The 19,378-nt window shown below is 41.9% G+C and overlaps 1 protein-coding gene across 5 annotated transcripts in view; it reads right to left on the reverse strand.

The window, feature by feature from the left end:
• Positions 1-396: 396 nt before the first annotated feature.
• Positions 397-19,378, reverse strand: part of LOC147108418 (uncharacterized) — a 150,166-nt gene continuing 131,184 nt past the window's right edge. For 4 of the 5 annotated variants that reach the window (XM_086005036.1, XM_086005033.1, XM_086005031.1 and 1 more), the window contains 3 exons: positions 13,779-13,935; positions 7,648-7,742; positions 397-2,413 (listed from right to left, as the gene is read on the reverse strand). In XM_086005036.1, coding sequence (XP_085861162.1) covers positions 1,039-2,413; positions 7,648-7,742; positions 13,779-13,935 — 1,627 coding nt within the window. In that variant the 3' untranslated portion in view covers positions 397-1,038. The remainder of the gene's footprint in view (positions 2,414-7,647; positions 7,743-13,778; positions 13,936-19,378) is intronic. The other variant, XM_086005032.1, reaches the window with a different exon arrangement.

Below are 19,378 nucleotides of genomic sequence, written 5' to 3' on the forward strand. Positions count from 1 at the left end.
AGACCCTCCTTAATATCCAGCTCTTTGACATACAGACATGTTTCCCTTATGTTGTTGTTATTCTGCCACTGCACCTGTGGCTGCTCCTCCTTTTTGCCACCCAGCTTTCCTTCTACTTCTGCCTCTAGTTCACACATTTCCATCGCTGTCCCAAATTATCATAAACTTGGTTTTTAGTAACCTTAATCTCTTTCAAGTCTAATAGCCATTCCTGTAAGTGAACCATTGTCCCTTACCATCCAGAAACGGCACCCTTTTCTATATTGTAACCTTGGATTCCATAACCAAGGGCCAACAATGACCTCACTTGCAGTAATCTGCTTCGTGAACTTCATGCAGTTTTGCAGTGCTGCCTAATCTTCTCTGAACAGTGGATATCATCATGCAGACCAGGTGTTTACAGACTAAAGCAACTACTTTATTTACCAATATGGAGCACAGTAATTGGCAGATATTAAACATACATATATATTTAATTATAGGAATAAATATACAATGAGTCTGTAATGGTAAGAACACCTACTGATTTAGTTGAAGAGTCTCTGGCAATTAACAGTTCTTGTCACTAGTGGCCTAGTCAGCCCTTCTTGTTATCCCTCTCAAATCATCATCTTCCTTGAGTATGGACTATTGATGAGAACTTGACAATCTGTTCAGGCACAGGCTGCAAAAGACTCCCTTGCTCCTTCAAATTCCCATTGCTTTTAAACCCTTAACTGTCAACCACTTTGCTCTGGAAACTCACTGATTCAGTTCTTCTCCAACAAAATCTCATGCATACTTCCCAACAAATAGGAGGCAGGTCCCACAAAGTAAACTGGTGAATTTACAGGATATCTATAATGTGCTATCAGCAATTCGCGCATTCCCGAACACACCGATCGGGTGTGCTGTTTACTGGTTCTGGGTCTTCAAATGCTAGCTCTTTTTCATCAAAGAAATAATTCTAATTAATCAATGAACCAATATAATCTCTAAAACAAGGAAACAAACTGATGATCAAAAATACAAACATTTTACTCTACCACAGGTGATCTCCTAGGAATCGAGATAAGGCTTCAACATGTTAACGTGGTAACTCTTAAATCTATTAAACGCTATTTCAACCGCGTAATACATGTATTTTCCTATCTCCACCACAGTATATGGGCCTTCCCAGTGAAGCTGCACTTTTTGTCGTTTCACGGGCAGTAGGACCAGCACTCTCTGGCCTACTTCATACACCCGGGTCCCAGAGTTATGGCAGTACCAGAGATTCCGGCTACTTTGCGAGTGGTCATCCTGAATATGGTCGGTTAAAGCGATCAAGTCATCCCGTGCGGTCAGCAGATGCTCCACCACGTTTTTATCATCGCCAAAGCATTTCCCTGACCAAGCCTCTTTGATCAGAAACAAGGTCCCATGTACCCGGCGCCCGTATAGAAGCTCAAAGGCAGAGAACCCCGTCAAGTTCTGCGGCACCTCCCTACAGGCAAACAGTAGGTACTGCAGCTTTTCATCCCAGTCACAGGGGTTCTGCTCAGCGTAGGTGCGCAGCACTTGTTTCAATGTCCCATTGAACTTCTCCACCAGCTCATTCACTTGGGGATAGTATGAGGTGCTGCGGAGTTGCTTGTCTTGGCACTGCCTCTTCAGTTGCATAACTAACTGAGACATGAAATTCTCACCCTGATTGGACAGTATCTCTTCTGGAAACCCAAGCCGTGTAAACATTAATAGCAGGGCCATGGCGACTACGTCTGCCTCCACTGATGCAAGTGCTGTTGCGTCTGGATATCTGGATGCACAATCCACCATCATCAGGATGTACCTTTTCCCGGAGTTAGTTGTGAAGGGTAGTGGTCCCACTACATCGATGCTTACCCTTTTAAATGGTATGTTGATGGTGGGTAGGGAATGTAACCCCAGACTGGTTACATCTCCCAGCTTATGCAAATTCTGACATTTTTCACATGCCTTACAATACCGTGCCACATCCATGAAAACAGCCGGCCAGTAAAAATATTGCAGCACACGACGTCCTGTACGTTTAACGCCTTGGTGTCCAGTGGATGGAATGTTGTGGGCAATCTTTACTATTTCACCACGATATAGCTCAGGGACCACTATCTCCTCAAACACTTCCGTCTCCTTGAAAAAGCCTTCCTTTGGGCTCCACCTTCGAACTAATATCCCTTCCTTGTACATGAACGTACTCCCCCTATCAGTATCTTTCTTGTTGTTGGGATGCACGGCCTGATATCGCACGGCCTCCAACGAAAGGTCAGTTCTCTGAGCCTCTGCCAGTTCCATTCTGTATAAACCTCTCAGGCTCCTCTGGACACCTGCACCCCGATCCCTTCCCAGCCAAGAATGATCAGGCAATCCTTCCATCTTCCAACTAGGGTCACTGCTCCAATCTTGGCTGTATCTGCTTAAAATAAAAGAAGCAAATCAATACCGAAGGTGGGGAACATTTAACTTGAAACCTCACAACTCATACTGCTGAGGATAAAATTCAGACAATTCATCACTTTGGTGCAGTACCCTTTCTCTACCTGTAATATACTATCTGAATCACTGGTAATTTATTAGCTCTATTGAAACACGCACATATTTATCTCTATTAAACGTATCTATAATGTGCAATTATTGCAAGCTTCACATCTACTTTGATACACTGCTGTTGCAAATATGCTTACTTATTCATTTAACTACTTTTTGAGTTCTCCAAGCAGGGTGGTATTATTGCATTACTTACATCCAAGGCCTCCCAGTTCCACTTCCAATTAAGGTGGGGCTATGATGGACAGCACCACCCATCTTACAGTCTCTAAATCAGTACTGCTTGCACCCTGCCCCTATGCCATTTCTTGCTGCTGCCGTCCTAAACCAGCCTTGAGACCCCAGTCTTGTACCAATAAAAGCTGCATTCCCAGCCACTACCGGCTAAACTCTCAGTGGTTTTATATACCGTGGAAAATAGCCATCTCACTTGGGGACAGAACTGGGATGACACAATCTGAGGTAAGTGTAAATAATAGAACAGCACCACATAACTTGGAGATAGAATTAGGGGGTGTCAGAGGAAAGTATAATAAAGTTTAAGCATGAGGTATAGCAATGCAGATAGTTTAACACTTACAGGAAATGAATGCTATACTCAAGATTTTATATATAGACATATCTATCTATATATCTACCTATCTATATGTTGTACATATATACACAAGAAACACACACCTATCTCTCTCTTGTACATAGAACATATATAATCGTGCACATGACAAATTTCCTGTCTGCAAACATTACATCCTGTAAGTTGTCAACATTTATAATAATAAACTACAGGAAACTCTTTGGTACCCGGCACCGATGGGACCGGCGTGTTGCCGGTTTATCAAAAATTCCGGATGACAGAGAGGGTTATCTACCGAGGCTATTTTTAACAAAGAAAAATAAAAAAATCAAGAAATGTGCAGTATACAGTAATTGGGTACTACAGAATGTTGTTAAATGGATGGTGGAGGATGCTTGATTAAGTACAGTATACTGCCAGTTGAGGGTAATCCATAACTCTTTAATTACTTAACAGTAAAACAAAGCTTATAAACGACTGTACAGTACAGTATAAAGTACGGTGGTTGACTGTACACTTATTCCAAGTCAACTGGTTCATCAAGAATATCCATGTCAGCTGGGTCATCAGGATCATGCACTTCAACAGATTCTTCAGGCACTTCCACTGCTTCAACTCTTTTGGAAGCTTTCTTAAACATGTCCCGGATATCTGCTTGCTTAGTGGACTCTCGCCTTCTTTGTAGAAAAGGTGGAATGCAGAATATGGAGGTGCATAACTTCTTGGGCAGAATAGCAAGAATGGCTTTCAGCAAATTTGAGTAATGAAACAAAATCTTCTGCAGCTTTAGCCCAAGAAATCTTGTTCTCTTCAGAAATCTCATCCTCTTCACTTTCCATCTCACTTTCCTTTTCTTTCTTTGGATTCAAAACATTCTCCATTATTTCATCATCACTTAGCATTTGCACAACAGCAACTTCTCGATCTGCATCAACCCACTGCTCAATATCACTTTCACTGAGGTGACGTAGAGGGTTTGCTGGGCCTACATTTTTCACCATGCCAGCCATTTCCATTACTGTAGTCCTCTTGGGACGAACATTGAACCCATGAAATTCCTCCTCTGAAGAACCTTCAGCAAACATTACAGAAGGCCACAATTTGCACCAGGCTTGTCTCAAAGTGTGACCTTTCACCAAGTTCCAGGAACATGCAACATTAAAGATGGCATCTTTAAGGTTGTATTCCTTCTGAAATGCGTGAATACCTGTATTGTCATCTTGGCTTATCAGTTTACGTAGGAAGTCTTTCTTGTAACGACACTTGAGATTTTGGCTAACGCCCTGGTCCATGGGTTGTATGAGAGAAGTTACATTGGGTGGCAAATAAATGGTGAAAATATTTCCCGAAACCAACTCGGATTCATGCGGATGGGCTCTACAATTATCAAGCAATAAAATGCATTTACTATCTTCAGGTTTCCCTATTCTATGGAAATGTTCTCTCACAGATGGAACAAAAATATGATGGAACTAATTCGAAAAGATTTCCTTATCCATCCAAGTATTTCTTTGAGCTTTGTACTCAACAGGTAAGCGCCTCACATTTTTAAATGCACGGGGATTTTTATACTTCCCAATGACGAGAAGTTTAACCCGGTGTGATCCAGCAGCATTCGCACATGTTAGCACGGTTACACGATCTTTATTTTTCTTGTAACCTGAAGCATTAGCCTCACTAGCCCCAGCAAGCGTTGATTCTGGCAAAAACCTCCAAAATAAGCCAGTTTCATCGGCATTGTATAGCTGTGCTGGCGACAAATCATGTTGCTGCACAATCCGATTGAAATAATCGCAGTATTCTTCTGCGGGATCGTGATCAGCTGATTTCTTCTCCGTGGAAATATCGAGTCGTCGTATCCCATGCCGTAACTTAAAGCACGTTAGCCATCCCTCAGAGAAAGCACACTTGTCAGTGAGCTCCATCTTTGTGTAGAAATCCTTCGCTTTTTCGATTAGCATGTGTCCGGAAATCGGAACACCCTCTGAACGCTCAAGAGAAAACCACTCATAAAGCACTGTATCCAACTCTTCAAGCTTAGGCTTACGAAGCGTACGCCGTTTCTCTACACTCTTAGATGTCTCCAAGCTTGAATAAAACTTGAGCAGCTTATCCTTCTGCGATTTGATGTCGTAGATTGTTGACGAACCGATTTTGAATTCATTCATAATGTTGATACGCTTCTCTCCCCTTTCTAGTCGTTGGCATATATCGATTTTCTGTTTTAAAGTTAACACCACTCTCTTCCTTTTGCTTGGACCAACTTTTGGGATTTCCATAATGCAATCCAATGACTACCAGCAGCGTGGGAGACACACAGTACCCCTGTAAAATGGCAGATCAGAAGAGACTACCGGTAGCGTGGGAGAGTCAGACTCCTGATACAGGGTTTTTGAGGTGCTCCGACTTCCAATAGCGCCAAGAGGCCGAGTAATGGCAGTTTGGAGAACTACCCTACTGACTAACTCGGCCACCGCTGGAGACTCGGACTCGGACACATTGCCGGTTATTGAGGTGTTGTTTTCGGAGCGAGAATTTTGCCAGTTAATAGAGAATTCTGGATATTTAGGTGCCGTTTAAACGAGAGTTTCCTGTATATACTGTATAGACATTTTGTACTAAGGAAATCATATATGTCTTTCACGATCACATTTTCTTGAAGAACCAATCAAATTATTCAAATTACTTTTGTAAACATTTTTATCCACCATTCCTCAGTAATTGAAAATTCTAAATAAGGTTTCAAACAAAATATTTTAAATTATATTATTTCACAATAATGTGTCGAAAGCTATCCATTGAATTTTTTTAAATACCTTCATTAAAGTTTTTACTTAACGGCCTCAGCCTCGCCCAAAAACATTGACTTGGACTTAATATTTTTTGCCGACAGCAGCAACAGTTAGCTGAAGGCAGATCTTGCAGACTGAGGATGTGCACAAGGTGCGCACAATTTTCCAGGTTGAATCTGTAGCATTTAAACTAGTTAGATGATAGACTGCTTCTTTATTTTTCTACACAATCCATTTGGGTCTTTTCCAAATTATTTGAAGAAAAGCGAGAGGACAAATTTAAACATCTTTGTTCAGGTAAAATTTATATTTGATGTACTTTTTTAAACAGCATGTGTGTTTGAATGAGAAAAAAACATGTAACTACCTATTATACATCTGTTTTATCTTTACACTCTATAAACTTCAAAAAGTGTATTAAGGCAAGAGACACACACAAAACACTGTCTTTCCTCATCCTACTTTGAGTTTTCTTAAAAAGAATAAATTGAATTTTGGAAAATCACGTATTTTATTGAGTGTTAGAAAATGTAAACATTCTAACTACAGAGAGAGAAAAAAGAGAAGGGGAGGTGAGAGAGAGAAAAAAGATAGCAAAGATATAGAAAGAGTCACAGAGAAAAGAGAGGCTTTCAGAGATGGGGTGCGGGAAAGAGAGAGACACACACACAAATAGAGAGAGGGCTGACACAGAGATGTACTTCCTGACGCCAAATCACAAAACACCAAATTTAATGTTTACAAAAATCTTGTAGAAAGTTACAAACCAGTGTTGCCATAGGTGGAACATCCACACCCCAATGCTGCCAGGTCCATGCTCCCCACCTCCTTTAGTGCTGATAGACACCAGGAATACACCAGTGAACCAAACTTCACATTCCACATTCCCTCTCCACAACAATGCCAGATCAAAGGGTAAATATAAAATTGCATTATATTAAAAAAGGGCTTAATTACTTTAAAATAAAGACTGAATTATGTCTGCACACCCTGGTTCAATTATCATCTCCTCTCTAACCCAGCTTCATTTGAAAACTTGGTGTGTGGAACACCAGATGTCTACTCACAGTTTTAACAGAAGAATGGACAGTTGTGCAACCCAATTCCCAAAGCACCATTAAAATAAATCCCAGTGTATAATTTAACAAAAATAGATCTTGAGTCACTAAATCAATGGCCCTGATGTTGTCCAGTACATGGCCTATTATTATTTAACAACATACTGTGAACAATACATGGGAGATCTGAATAAATCAAATTCATTTTTATTAAATGGTATTCTGGGATTTTTTTCCCAGGTACTGTGGGGATTGAATCCTACGAATACTCTGTGAAAATCGTTAACGAGTGCCCTTTATTTTCTACGTACTTAATTTTTAGAGCTAAGAATATACACAAGATGTACCATTTAGAGGTGAATATGTGATATTTATTATATTCTGGAGGGGGGCTGGGGATTAACTGCACTTGGGGGCAGCCTGGCACTTTGGCAGCAATTGGGGGATGACCTTGGGATTTGGCAGTAGTGGGGTGGGATCCTGCAGGTTGGCAGTACTGCAGTGGGGCTGTAGGAGTCTGGCAGAAAGGTTGGCTCCTTTGGTCTGACATCACTGTGGGAGGGAACCTGGGTTTGGCAAAGCTATGGATAAATTTTTAAATTCTCATCCTTGTTTACAAATCCCTCCATACTCTCTCCTTCATGACCTGGAAAGTAGAGTGACACAATGATCTCTTTACCCAATATCAGGTCTTTTCAGCGTTTGTTCACAGTCCATCTTACGAAGTAGCTCTTCCCTTTCACGGTAATTTTGCACCTGTTCTTTCCCCGTCTCCTGTGTAGAAAGAGCACACCAGGTTACTGCATATTGTTGTAAACAAACATATATTCGTCTTAAGAATTCATCTAATTTCCAAGCTACAAGCAGGGCTCAGTTTTAGGTGATATTTGAATGTCACTCTTTACTATCATTCAAATCACTGCTGCTATTTTTGTATTTCACTGAAGAATAACATTGTGACCAATTCCAGTATTCCGCCCAAGTGACCACTCTTCATGTATATGGTGAATCAAGAGAGTTATACCACAATGAGGGCTATCAAAACTAAGCCCAAACTTGTCCTCGCCAGAATGCGCAGACAAGCACACCCCAGTTGCAGTCACTGGAGCCCCTCCATATCCTAGGGGGCTGAGGCCATCTCTAGTTTGCCGTTCACCACCCATGAAGTCTGTTAACTCAGCACAGACCAGAAATCAAACCTATGGATCTTCCTTGTATGTAAGGTTCAATTCCACACTGCTCATTTGATATGCCAACTGTGACAGCAAAGGAGTTCCACCTCACACCCCCACACTCAAATCAACCTTTTCAGTAATACTGAAATATCTAGAGTAGTTATTACTATAAAATATATAAAGATAATAACTAAATAAAAATAAACAGTTATAAGATTATTTATGTTCTCTTGTTTCCCTTGTATTTTTTATCATTGATTTTGTCTCTATTTATTAAGCTGGCTTTCCTCTGCCTCAACCAACCTGACATCAACAGTAGGGAAAATGCTAGAATCAATTATTAATAACAGGGCACTTGGAAAATCACAATATGATTAGGCAGAGTCAATACTGTTTTATGAAAGGGAAATCATGTTTGACAAATCTATTACAGTTTTTGGAGGGTGTAACTAGCAGGATAGATAAGGGTGAACCAGTGGCTGTAGTATATTTGGATTTTCAGAAGGCATTCGATAAGGTGCCACACAATCTTGCACAAGATTAGGGCTCATGGGATTGGGGTAACATACTAGCATGGATTGAGGACTGGTTAACGGACAGAAAACCGAGAGTAGGGATAAACGGGTCATTTTCAGGATGGCAGGGTAGTGGAGTGCCACAAGAATCAGTTCTTGGGCCTCAGCTTTTTACAATCTATATTAATGACTCAGATGAGGGAACTGAGTGTAATATATCCAAGTTTGCTGACGATACAAAGCTGGTTGGAAAGTAAGCTGTGAGGAGGACACAAAGGGATATCGACAGGTTCAGTGATTGGGCAAGAAGGTGGCCGATGGGACTATAATGTGGGGAAGTGTGAAATTATTCACTTTGGTAGGAAGAATGGAAAAGCAGAATATTTTTTACAAGGTGAGAGACTGGTAAATGTTGGGATTGAAAGGGATTTGGGTATCCTTGTACATGAATCACAGAAAGTTAACATGCAGGTACAGCAAGCAATTGGGAAGGCAAATGGTAGATTAGCCTTTATTGCAAAGAGGTTGCAATATAAGAGTAAGGAAGTCTTGCTGCAATTATCTCGGGCTTGGTGAGACCAAACATGGAGTACTGTGTACAGTTTTGGTTTCCTTACCTAAGGAAGGATATACTTGCCTTAGAAGGGGTGCAACAAAGGTTCACTAGATTGATTCCTGGGATGAGAGGGCTGTCCTATGAGGAAGGACTGAGTAGAATGGGCCTATACTCTCTGGAGTTTAGAAGAATGAGAGGTGATCTCACTAAAAAGTATAACATTCTTAGAGGGCTTGACAGGGTAGATATTCTGAGAGGCTGCTTCCCCTGGCCAGAGGCTAGAACTAGGGGGCATAGACTCAGGATAAGAGATCGGCCATTTAGGACTGAGATGAGGAGAAATTTGTTCACTCGGAAGGTTGTGAATCTTTGGAATTCTCTATCACAGAGGGCTGTGGATACGCAGTTGCTGAGTTCAAGACTGAGATCGATAGATATTTGGGCACTAAGGGAGCCAAGGGATATAGGGATAGGGCGGGAAAGTGGAGTTGATGTAAAAGTTGAGCCGTGATCTTATTGAATGGCGGAGCAGGCTCAAGCGGCTGCATGACCTACCCCTGCTCCAGTTTCTTATATTCTTATCTACAATCAAAGCCTAAGTCATATTATTTGAAATCTCCGATTGGCTCAAAGCTGTTTCCATCTTGCTTTGTATCACTGTTGTAAAACATCATATATATAAGCCCTAATCACAGCTGGTTTATGAAGTTCTACTGCTCCAAATAGGAAGGAGGAAGAAAAGAAAACAGTACACCTTTTGGTGGCTGAATTAAGAGTGGAGTTGACAAAAGCCTGAAAGCACGTTGGCTGTCCAACCAGTCAGGCAAAGAATGTTGCCCAGAATCAGCAACTCCAAGAGGAGGAGGAAGAAAAAGAATGGAAACATGGCAACAACAGGATGGGGAGAGCACAGTGCGACACTCACACTCACATCCCCAACTCCCACAATGACCAAGGCTCTATAACAGAGATGAACAGAGGTTCAAAACTGGGGTAGAATACAGAATCAAAAAGTGCAAATTATTATAGGAAAGACAGATGGATGGAGTGGCCAAAGAAGACACACCCAGTCACTCGTCTCTAGCAGCGAGAACATTCTAATCCAGAATTACTGCACAACACATTCTGGACCAATGTGACACATCAGAGGACCCAAGAACATAGGAACAGAAGTAGGCCATTCAGCCCCTTGAACCCGTTCCACCATTCAATTAGATCATGGCTGATCTGTATCTTAACTCCATTTACCCACCTTTGCTCCTTATTGTTTAATACCCTTACCTAATAAAAACTATTAATAACATAAGAAATAGGAGCAGGAATAGGCCATACGGCCCCTCAAGCCTGCTCCGCCATTCAACAAGATCATGGCTGATCTTCAACCTCAACTCCACTTGCCAGCCCGATCTCCATATTCCTCAATTTCCCTAGAGTATAAAAATGTATCTATCTCAGCCTTGAATATACTCAATGATTCAGCATCCACAGTCCTTTGGGGTAGAGAAGTCCAAAGATTCACAACCTTCTGAGTGAAGAATTTCCTCCTCAGCTCAGTCTTAAATGGTCAAACCCTTCTCCTGAAACTATGCCCCTGGTTTTAAATTCTCCAGCCAGGGAAACAACCTCTTGGCATCTACCCTGTCAACCCCCCTCAGAATCTTATATGTTTCAATGAGATCACTTCTCATTGTTCTAAACTCCAGATAGTATAGGCCTAATCTACTCAATCTCTCTTCATAGGACAGCCCTCTTATCCCAGAAATCAATCCAGTGAACCTTTGTTGCACTTCCTCTAAGGCAAGTATATCCTTCCTCACATAAGGAGACCAAAACTGTGCACAGTACTCCAGTTGTGGTCTCGCCAAAGCACTGTACAATTGTGGCAAGCTACTCTTGTACTCGAACCCTCTTGCAATAAAGGCCAACATGCCATTTGCCTTCCTAATTGCTTGCTGTGCCTGCATGCTAACTCTGTGTTTCCTGTACGAGGACACCTAAATTTCTCTGAACACCAACATTTAATAGTTTCTCACCATTTAAAAAAGATTCTGTTTTCCTATTGTTCCTACCAAAGTGAGTTTCCCCACATTATACCCCATCTGCCACCTACTGTCTATATCCCTTTGCAGGCTCTTTGTGTCCTCCTCACAGCTTACTTCCCACCTAGCTTGGTATCGTCAGCCACCTTGAATATATTACACTCGGTCCCTTCATCCAAGTCATTAATATAGATTGTAAATAGCTGAGGCCCAAGCACCGACTCTTGCGGCACCCCACTAGTTACAGCCTGCTAACCTGAAAATTACCCATTTATCCCTACTCTCTGTTTTCTATCCGTTAACCAATCCTCTATCCATACTAATATGTTACCCCCAACCCCATGAGCCCTTATCTTGAGTAACAACCTTTTATATGGCACCTTATCAAATGCCTTTTGGAAATCCATATATATGTCTTGATAACATAACATCTACAACCTATTGGGGAAAGAGGTCCAGATTTCCACTACCCTTTGTGAAAAAGTGTTTTCTTACATCACCCCTGCTAGCTCCAATTTTAAGATTATGTCTCCTTGTTCTGGATTCCCCCACCAGAGGAAATAATGTATCTGTATCTACACTATCAAACCCCTTTAATATTTTAAACACCCCAATTAGATCATCCCCTCAACATTCTAAACTCAAGGGAATACAAACCAAGTTTATGCAACTTATACTCATAATTTAACCATTTAAGCACTGGTATAATTCTAGTAAATCTGCGCTGTACCCCTCCAAGGCCGATACATCTTTCTTGAGTTTGGTGCCCAAAGCTGAAGGCAGTACTCCAAATGGAGTCTGGCCAAGGTTTTGTACAACTGAAGTATCACTGCCTCATTTTTGTATTCCAACCGCCTTGAGGTAAAGGCCAACATTCCATTTAGCCTTTGAGTCTTTTTTTGTACTTGTGCAATAGCTTTTAGTGATTTGTGAACATGGATACCCAAATCCCCATGGTCCTTCACAGCTCCTAGTCTCTCCCCATTAAGAAAGTATTTCGATTTATTGTTCTTAGGTTCAAAGTGGATCACCTCACATTGAATTCCATCTGCCATAATTTTGCCCATTCACTCAGTCTGTCTGTCCCTTTGTAACTTCCTGCTTCCATCAACACTGTCTCCTAACTTAGTGTCATCTGCAAACTTGGATATACAACTCTATTCCTTCAGTCAGGTCATTGATATTTATGGTGAAAAGTTGAGGCCCCAGAACAGATCCCTGGGGAACACCACTGGTCACATCCCACCAATCAGAATACATTCATCCCTACTCTCTGTCTCCTACATACCAACCATTACCAATCCATGCCTTCCAATACTGGGCACTTTCATTTTCGCTAATAATCTCTTGTGCGGAATCTTACTAAATGCTGTCTGGAAGTCCGTCTAGACAACACACAAATCAATGCTCTTTTTAATCAGCTGATACATGTCCAAGTGCTCAGTCACTCTGTCTCTGATGGATAGATTCCGGTAACTTCCCCACAACTGATTTTAAATGGACGGGTCTGTAGTCACCTGGTTGCTCCCTCCCTTCTTAAATAATGGAGTAACATTTGCAAATTTCCAATCCAAAGGCACAATTCCCAAATCAAGAGAGCTTTGGAAAATAATGAGCAACAGATCTGCAACTTCCTCAACTATTTTGTTTAATACTCTAGGGGTGGAAACCGTCAGGTCCTTGAAATTTGTCTATCTTAAGTCCCATTATTTTCTCCATTGTCTTTTTTTTTTATACTTCTATTAAATCCATCAAATTTCTCCCCTTAACTTATTTTTAGGTTCCCCTGTACTTTTTGCATTTTGTCCCCTTCCTCCGCTGTGAAAACAGATACTAAGTACTCATTTAACAAGTCTACCATTTCCTTATTGTCCATTATAGTCTTGCCTACATCTGTCTTTAATGGCCCCACATTCCTCTTTATGACTTTCTTTCTCTGTTGTAATGTAGGAAACGTGGTAGCCAATTTGCGTACAGCAAGGTCCCACGAACAGCAATGAGATAATGACCAGATAATCTGTTTTTAGTGAGGTTGGTTGAGGAATAGAACTCCCTTGCTCTTCTTCGAATAGTGTCATGAGATCTTTTACGTCCACTTGAGAAAGCAGACAGGACCTCGTTTTAATGCCACATCCTAAGGACTATGCTGCAGAGCCCATTATAACTCCTCTCCTAATCAATACTTACTGTTACAAAAAACACTCCGGATAAACATTCAGACAGCAGTAGAATTAAAAGAAATGAAACAAGACATTTTTATTCTTCCTTCTTACATTATAGCATGTCATGGTCATATGACATGATAAATAGATTATGGTTAGCCTCAAAAGTGGAGATAATATTTACTAAGCTAAGCAAGACAGAATTCATTTATAAACGCTTGCAGTAAAGTGTCAACCAAGTAACATTCAAACCAAAGCTACAGCAGCTTATACACACGAGATTTAACTAATAAAAAAGGCAAAGTGACAAAGTTCTATGTCTGCAAGTCATTATTCCATTTTGCTCTGCTTGCTTCTCCTTACCCCATCCAAGAGGAATCGTTGCATCTGCTGCCCCTCTGGTTCCAGTTTCACTCTTTCGAGGTGCATCCTTTCGCATCTTACTTGGCCCAATTCCCTACTTAGTATTTCTCCAGCTTCCCACTTTTGTCTGGTTTCTTGCTCCCATGCCCCATGTGCTCTGATGGGAAAAGAAAATTAATACTTCTAGCTTCACATCAGGAACTCAAATCAGCAAGTAGCCATTCAGGCATTTCTGGGAAAAAGAATAGAGAATGGAAATATTCTCTGAATGCTACAATTCTCAATGGAATGGAAAAACAGATATCCAGAATTCTAAAGCAGGTGGAAAAGATGTAAACATAGCAAATGGGGTTCTGGGTTTAATACATAGGAACAATGAATGCAAGGCAAGACAATGATGAATCAGTGCTAGATATCAGTTAAGCAACACTTTGAACACTCCATTATAAAAAGGATATGAGAGACATCGGCAAAGTGCAATGTAGATTCTCTGGGATGGCACACAGTTCCACCACTTCGCTCGACCCCATAACCCACACTCTGCTGTCAAACTGCCGGCCAATGGATGAAACAAAATTTCCTCCAATCGAATGTCAGGAAGATTGAAGCCACCATTTCGAGCCCCTACCATAGACGCGTCATCCTTGCTACTGACTCCATCTCCCTTTCTGGTCAGCTGCTCAGGCTGAACCAGACCATAGGAAACATTGACATTCTGTTGAACCCCACATCATAACAATCACCAAGATGGTTTACTTACACCTCCACAATATCGCTCACCCACACCCCTACTGCTGCCGAAACCCCGATCCATGCTTTTTTCAACGATAGACTCAATTTCTCCAATGCTCTCCTTGCCGGCCTAGCATCCTTCACCCGCCAGAAACTGTCCAATGTGTCCAAATCTCAGCTGTCTATATCCTGTCCTGCACTAAGTCATGCTCGTCCATCACTCCTTATCCTCGCTCTGTCACTCCACCACCTCCACTGTTAATGACTCCCTGTTCCCCAAAGTATTACATTTAAGATCCCCATCTTCTAATTCCTCCACAGCTTCATCCTGCTCTATGTCAGCAACCTCCTCCAGTCTTACATCCCATCTTGCAACTTTCGGGCCTCTAACTGACCTTTTGTGTATCCTTCCTTCCTTCATCCCACCATTGCTGAAGAGCCTTCAGGAACTCCCTACCTATACACTGCCTCTTTTTCACCTTTAAAAACCCTTTTATTTAAAAAGGACTTTATAAATTTAAGTTATTATTGTATGAGAGGATATAGTTATGATGAGACACAAAGAAAGAATATATTCACTGGATAAGAGAAACTTAAGGGTGGAATTGAATAAAAGTGTGCAAGGCTATGAAAGGTTTTAAGATGGTAAATAATGAAAGATTGCTTACACTGGTCACTGAATCAGGTAGAAGGAGGCATTATTCAGGATTAGTGCGACTTCAGTGCAGTCTTTTGAATGAGACATTAAACCAAGTCTGCCCTTTTAGGTGGATGGAAATAATCCCATGGCACTATTTGAAGAAGAGCAGGGGAGTTCTCCCAGTTCCTGGAGAGTAATTATCCCTTAGCCAGCACCACCAAAACAGATTATCTGGAAATTTATCTCATTGCTGCTTGAGGGCGCAATTTGGCTGCTGCATTTGCCTACATAACAACAGTGACTACACTTCAAGGCACAAGTCAGGAGTGTGATGGAATACTCTCCACTTGCCTGGATGAGTGCAGCTCCAACAACACTCAAGAAGCTCGACACCATTCAGGATAAAGCAGCCCGCTTGATTGGCACTCCATCCACCACCTTCAACATTCACTCCCTCCACCACCGGCGCACTGTGGCTGCAGTGTGTACCATCTACAAGGTGCACTGCAGCAACTCGCCAAAGCTCCTTCAACAGCACCTTCCAAACCCGCAACCTCTACCACTTAGAAGGACAAGGGCAGCAGACGCATGGGAACATCACCACCTACAAGTTCCCCTCCAAGCCACACACCATCCTGACTTGGACCTGTATCGCCGTTCCTTCACTGTCGCTGGGCCAAAATCCTGGAACTCCCTTCCTAACAGCATTGTGGGTGTACCTACACCATATGGACTGCAGCGGTTCAAGGCGGCGGCTCACCACCATCTTCTCAAGGGCAATTAGGGATGGGCACTAAATGCAGGCCTAGCCAGCCAGCGACGCCCACATCCCATCAATGAATTAAAAAAAACTATTTCATTGACTACAAGTTATATTAACGCACTTCCTTTCTTTCTTCAGAAACACTGAGGGAAAGGTTAAAATGATTGTTTAATAAGAGATTAGCGTGTAAAGTTAAGGCACATGGGATTGGGGGCAAGGTACTGACTTGGATAGAGAACTGGTTGGCAGGCAGAAAGCAAAGAGTTGGAATAAACGGGTCTTTTTCCGAGTGGCAGGCAGTGACTAGTGGGGTACCGCAGGGATCGGTCCTTGGATCCCAGCTATTCACAATATATATTAAACGATCTAGACAAGGGAACTAGATGTAATATCTCCAAATTTGCAGACGACACAAAGCTGGGTGGGCGTGTGTGCTGTGAGGAGGATGCCGAGAAACTCCAGGATGATTTGGACAGGTTGGGTGATTGGGCAGAAGCATGGCAGATGCAATATAACGTGGATAAATGTGAGGTTATCCACTTTGGTAGCAAAAACAGGAAGGCAGATTATTATCTGAATGACAATAGATTGGGAAAAGGGGAAGTGCAACGAGACCTGGGTGTCCTTGTGCACCAGTCGCTGAAGGTAAGCATGCAGGTGCAGCAGGCGGTTAAGAAGGCAAATGGTATGTTGGCCTTCGTAGCGAGAAGGTTTGCGTACAGGAACAAGGATGTCTTGCTGCAGCTGTACAGGGCCTTGGTAAGACCACATCTTGAGTATTGTGTGCAGTTTTGGTCGCCTTATCTGAGGAAGGATGTTCTTGCCATGGAGGGAGTTCAGCGAAGATTCACTAGGCTGATACCTGGGATGGCAGGAAAGACGTATGAGGAGAGATTGGGTCGATTGGGCTTATACTCGCTGGAGTTTAGAAGAATGAGAGGGGATCTCATTGATACTTATAAAATTCTGACAGGACTGGACAGACTAGATGCAGGAAAGGTGTTCCCGATGGCAGGGAGTCCAGAACCAGGGGTCACAGTCTAAGGATAAGGGGTAAGCCATTTAGGACAGAAATGAGGAGGAATTTCTTCACCCAGACAGTGGTGAACCTGTGGAATTCTCTACCACAGAAGGCAGTAGAGGCCAATTCATTAAATATATTCAAGAAGGAGTTGGATATATTTCTCAAGGCTAAAGGGATCAAGGGGTATGGAGAGAAAGCAGGGACCGGGTACTGAATTTGGATGATCAGCCATGATCGCATTGAATGGCGGAGCAGGCTCGAGGGACAGAATGTATAATGATAATAAAGGTAAAGTAGTAAAAGGGGTAAAAGCAGGAATAATTTGTCAGAAAACATATTTGAAAGTTCTTTATCTGAATGCACGCAGCATTCGTAACAAAATTGACGAGTTGACGGTACAAATAACTACACATGGGTATGATCTGGTGGCCATTACGGAAACATGGCTGCAAGATAATCATGACTGGGAACTAAACATACAAGGGTATTTGACAATTAGGAAGGACAGACAGGAAGGAAAGGGAGGTGGGGTTGCTGTTAATCAAGGATGGAATCACTACAATAGTCAGAAATGATATTGGGTCAAAGGATCAGGATAGTGAAACAGTTTGGGTGGAGATAAGGAATAATAAGGGGAAAAAGTCACTAGTGGGCGTAGTCTATAGGCCTCCTAACAGTTGCAACTCTGTTGGTCGGAGTATAAATCAGGAAATAGTTGGGGCTTGTAATAAGGGAACAGCTATAATCATGGGGGGATTTTAACTTTCATATTGACTGGACTAATCAAATTGGGCATGGCAGCATTGAGGAAGAGTTCATAGAGTGTATTAGGGACGGGTTTCTTGAGCAGTATGTAACTGAACCAACCAGGGGGCAGGCAATCTTAGATCTGGTCCTGTGTAATGAGACAGGATTAATAAAAAATGTCCTAGTAAAGGATCCCCTTGGAATGAGTGACCATAATATGGTTGAATTCCAAATTCAGTTTGAGGGTGAGAGAGTTGGATCTCAAACCAGCGTACTAAGCTTAAATAAAGGAGACTATGAAGGTATCAGAGTAGAATTGACTAAAGTGGACTGGGAAAACAGATTAAAGTGTAAGACGGTACAAGAGCAGTGGTCTACATTCAAGGAGATATTTCACATCGTTCAAGATAAATATATTCCACTGAGGAAAAAGGGGAGTAAAAGAAAAGACAGCCATCCGTGGCTTAGTAAAGTAATAAAGAATAGTATTCGACTGAAAACAAGGGCATATAAAGTAGCCAAATCTAGTGGGAGGATAGAAGATTGGGAAGCATTTAAAAGCCAGCAAACAATAACTAAAAGATTAATTAAGAAAGGGAAGATAGATTATGAAAGTAAACTAGCAAAAAATATAAAAACAGATAGCAAGAGTTTCTACAGCTATATAAAAAGAAAAAGGGTGGCTAAAGTGAACGTTGGTCGCTTAGAGGATGGGACCGGGAAACTAGTGGTGGGGAACATGGAGATGGCAAAGACGCTGAACAAATATTTTGTATCAGTCTTTACAGTAGAGGACACTAAAAATATCCCAACACTGGACAAACAGGGGGCAATGGGGGGGGAGGAGCTAAACACGATTAAAATCACTAAGGAGATGGTACTCAGTAAAATAATGGGACTTAAGGCGGATAAATCCCCCGGACCTGATGGCCTACATCTTAGGGTCTTGAGGGAAGTGGTGGTAGGGATTGTGGATGCATTGGTGATCATTTTCCAGAACTCCCTGGACTCAGGAAAGGTCCCGGCAGATTGGAAAACTGCTAATGTAACACCCTTATTTAAGAAGGGAAGTAGACAAAAAGCTGGAAACTATAGACCAGTTAGCCTAACATCTGTGGTTAGCAAAATGTTGGAGTCCATTATTAAGGAAACAATAACAGAGCATTTGGATAAACATAATTTAATAGGACAGAGTCAGCATGGTTTTACGAAGGGGAAGTCATGTTTGACAAATTTGCTCAAATTCTTTGAGGATGGAACATACAGGGTGGATAAAGGGGAACCAGTGGATGTAGTGTATTTGGACTTCCAAAAGGCATTTGACAAGGTTCCACACACAAGATTACTGATCAAGATAAAAAATCACAGGATTGGGGGTAATATACTGGCATGGGTGGAAGATTGGCTATCTAACAGAAAACAAAGAGTTGGGATAAATGGTTCGTTCTCGGGCTGGCAATCAGTAACTAGTGGTGTTCCGCAGGGGTCAGTGCTGGGACCCCAACTCTTTACAATCTATATTAACGATTTGGAGGAAGGGATCGAGTGCAACATATCCAAGTTTGCCGACGATACAAAGATGGGAGGGAAAGCAGTGAGTGAGGAGGACATAAAAAACCTGCAAAAGGACATAGACAGGCTAAGTGAGTGGGCAGAGATTTGGCAGATGCAATATAATGTTGGAAAGTGTGAGG

Source organism: Somniosus microcephalus, chromosome 13, assembly GCF_052327205.1.
Source record: "Somniosus microcephalus isolate GS21.2 chromosome 13, FLI_Smic_1.0, whole genome shotgun sequence".
NCBI classification, from domain to species: domain Eukaryota; kingdom Metazoa; phylum Chordata; class Chondrichthyes; order Squaliformes; family Somniosidae; genus Somniosus; species Somniosus microcephalus.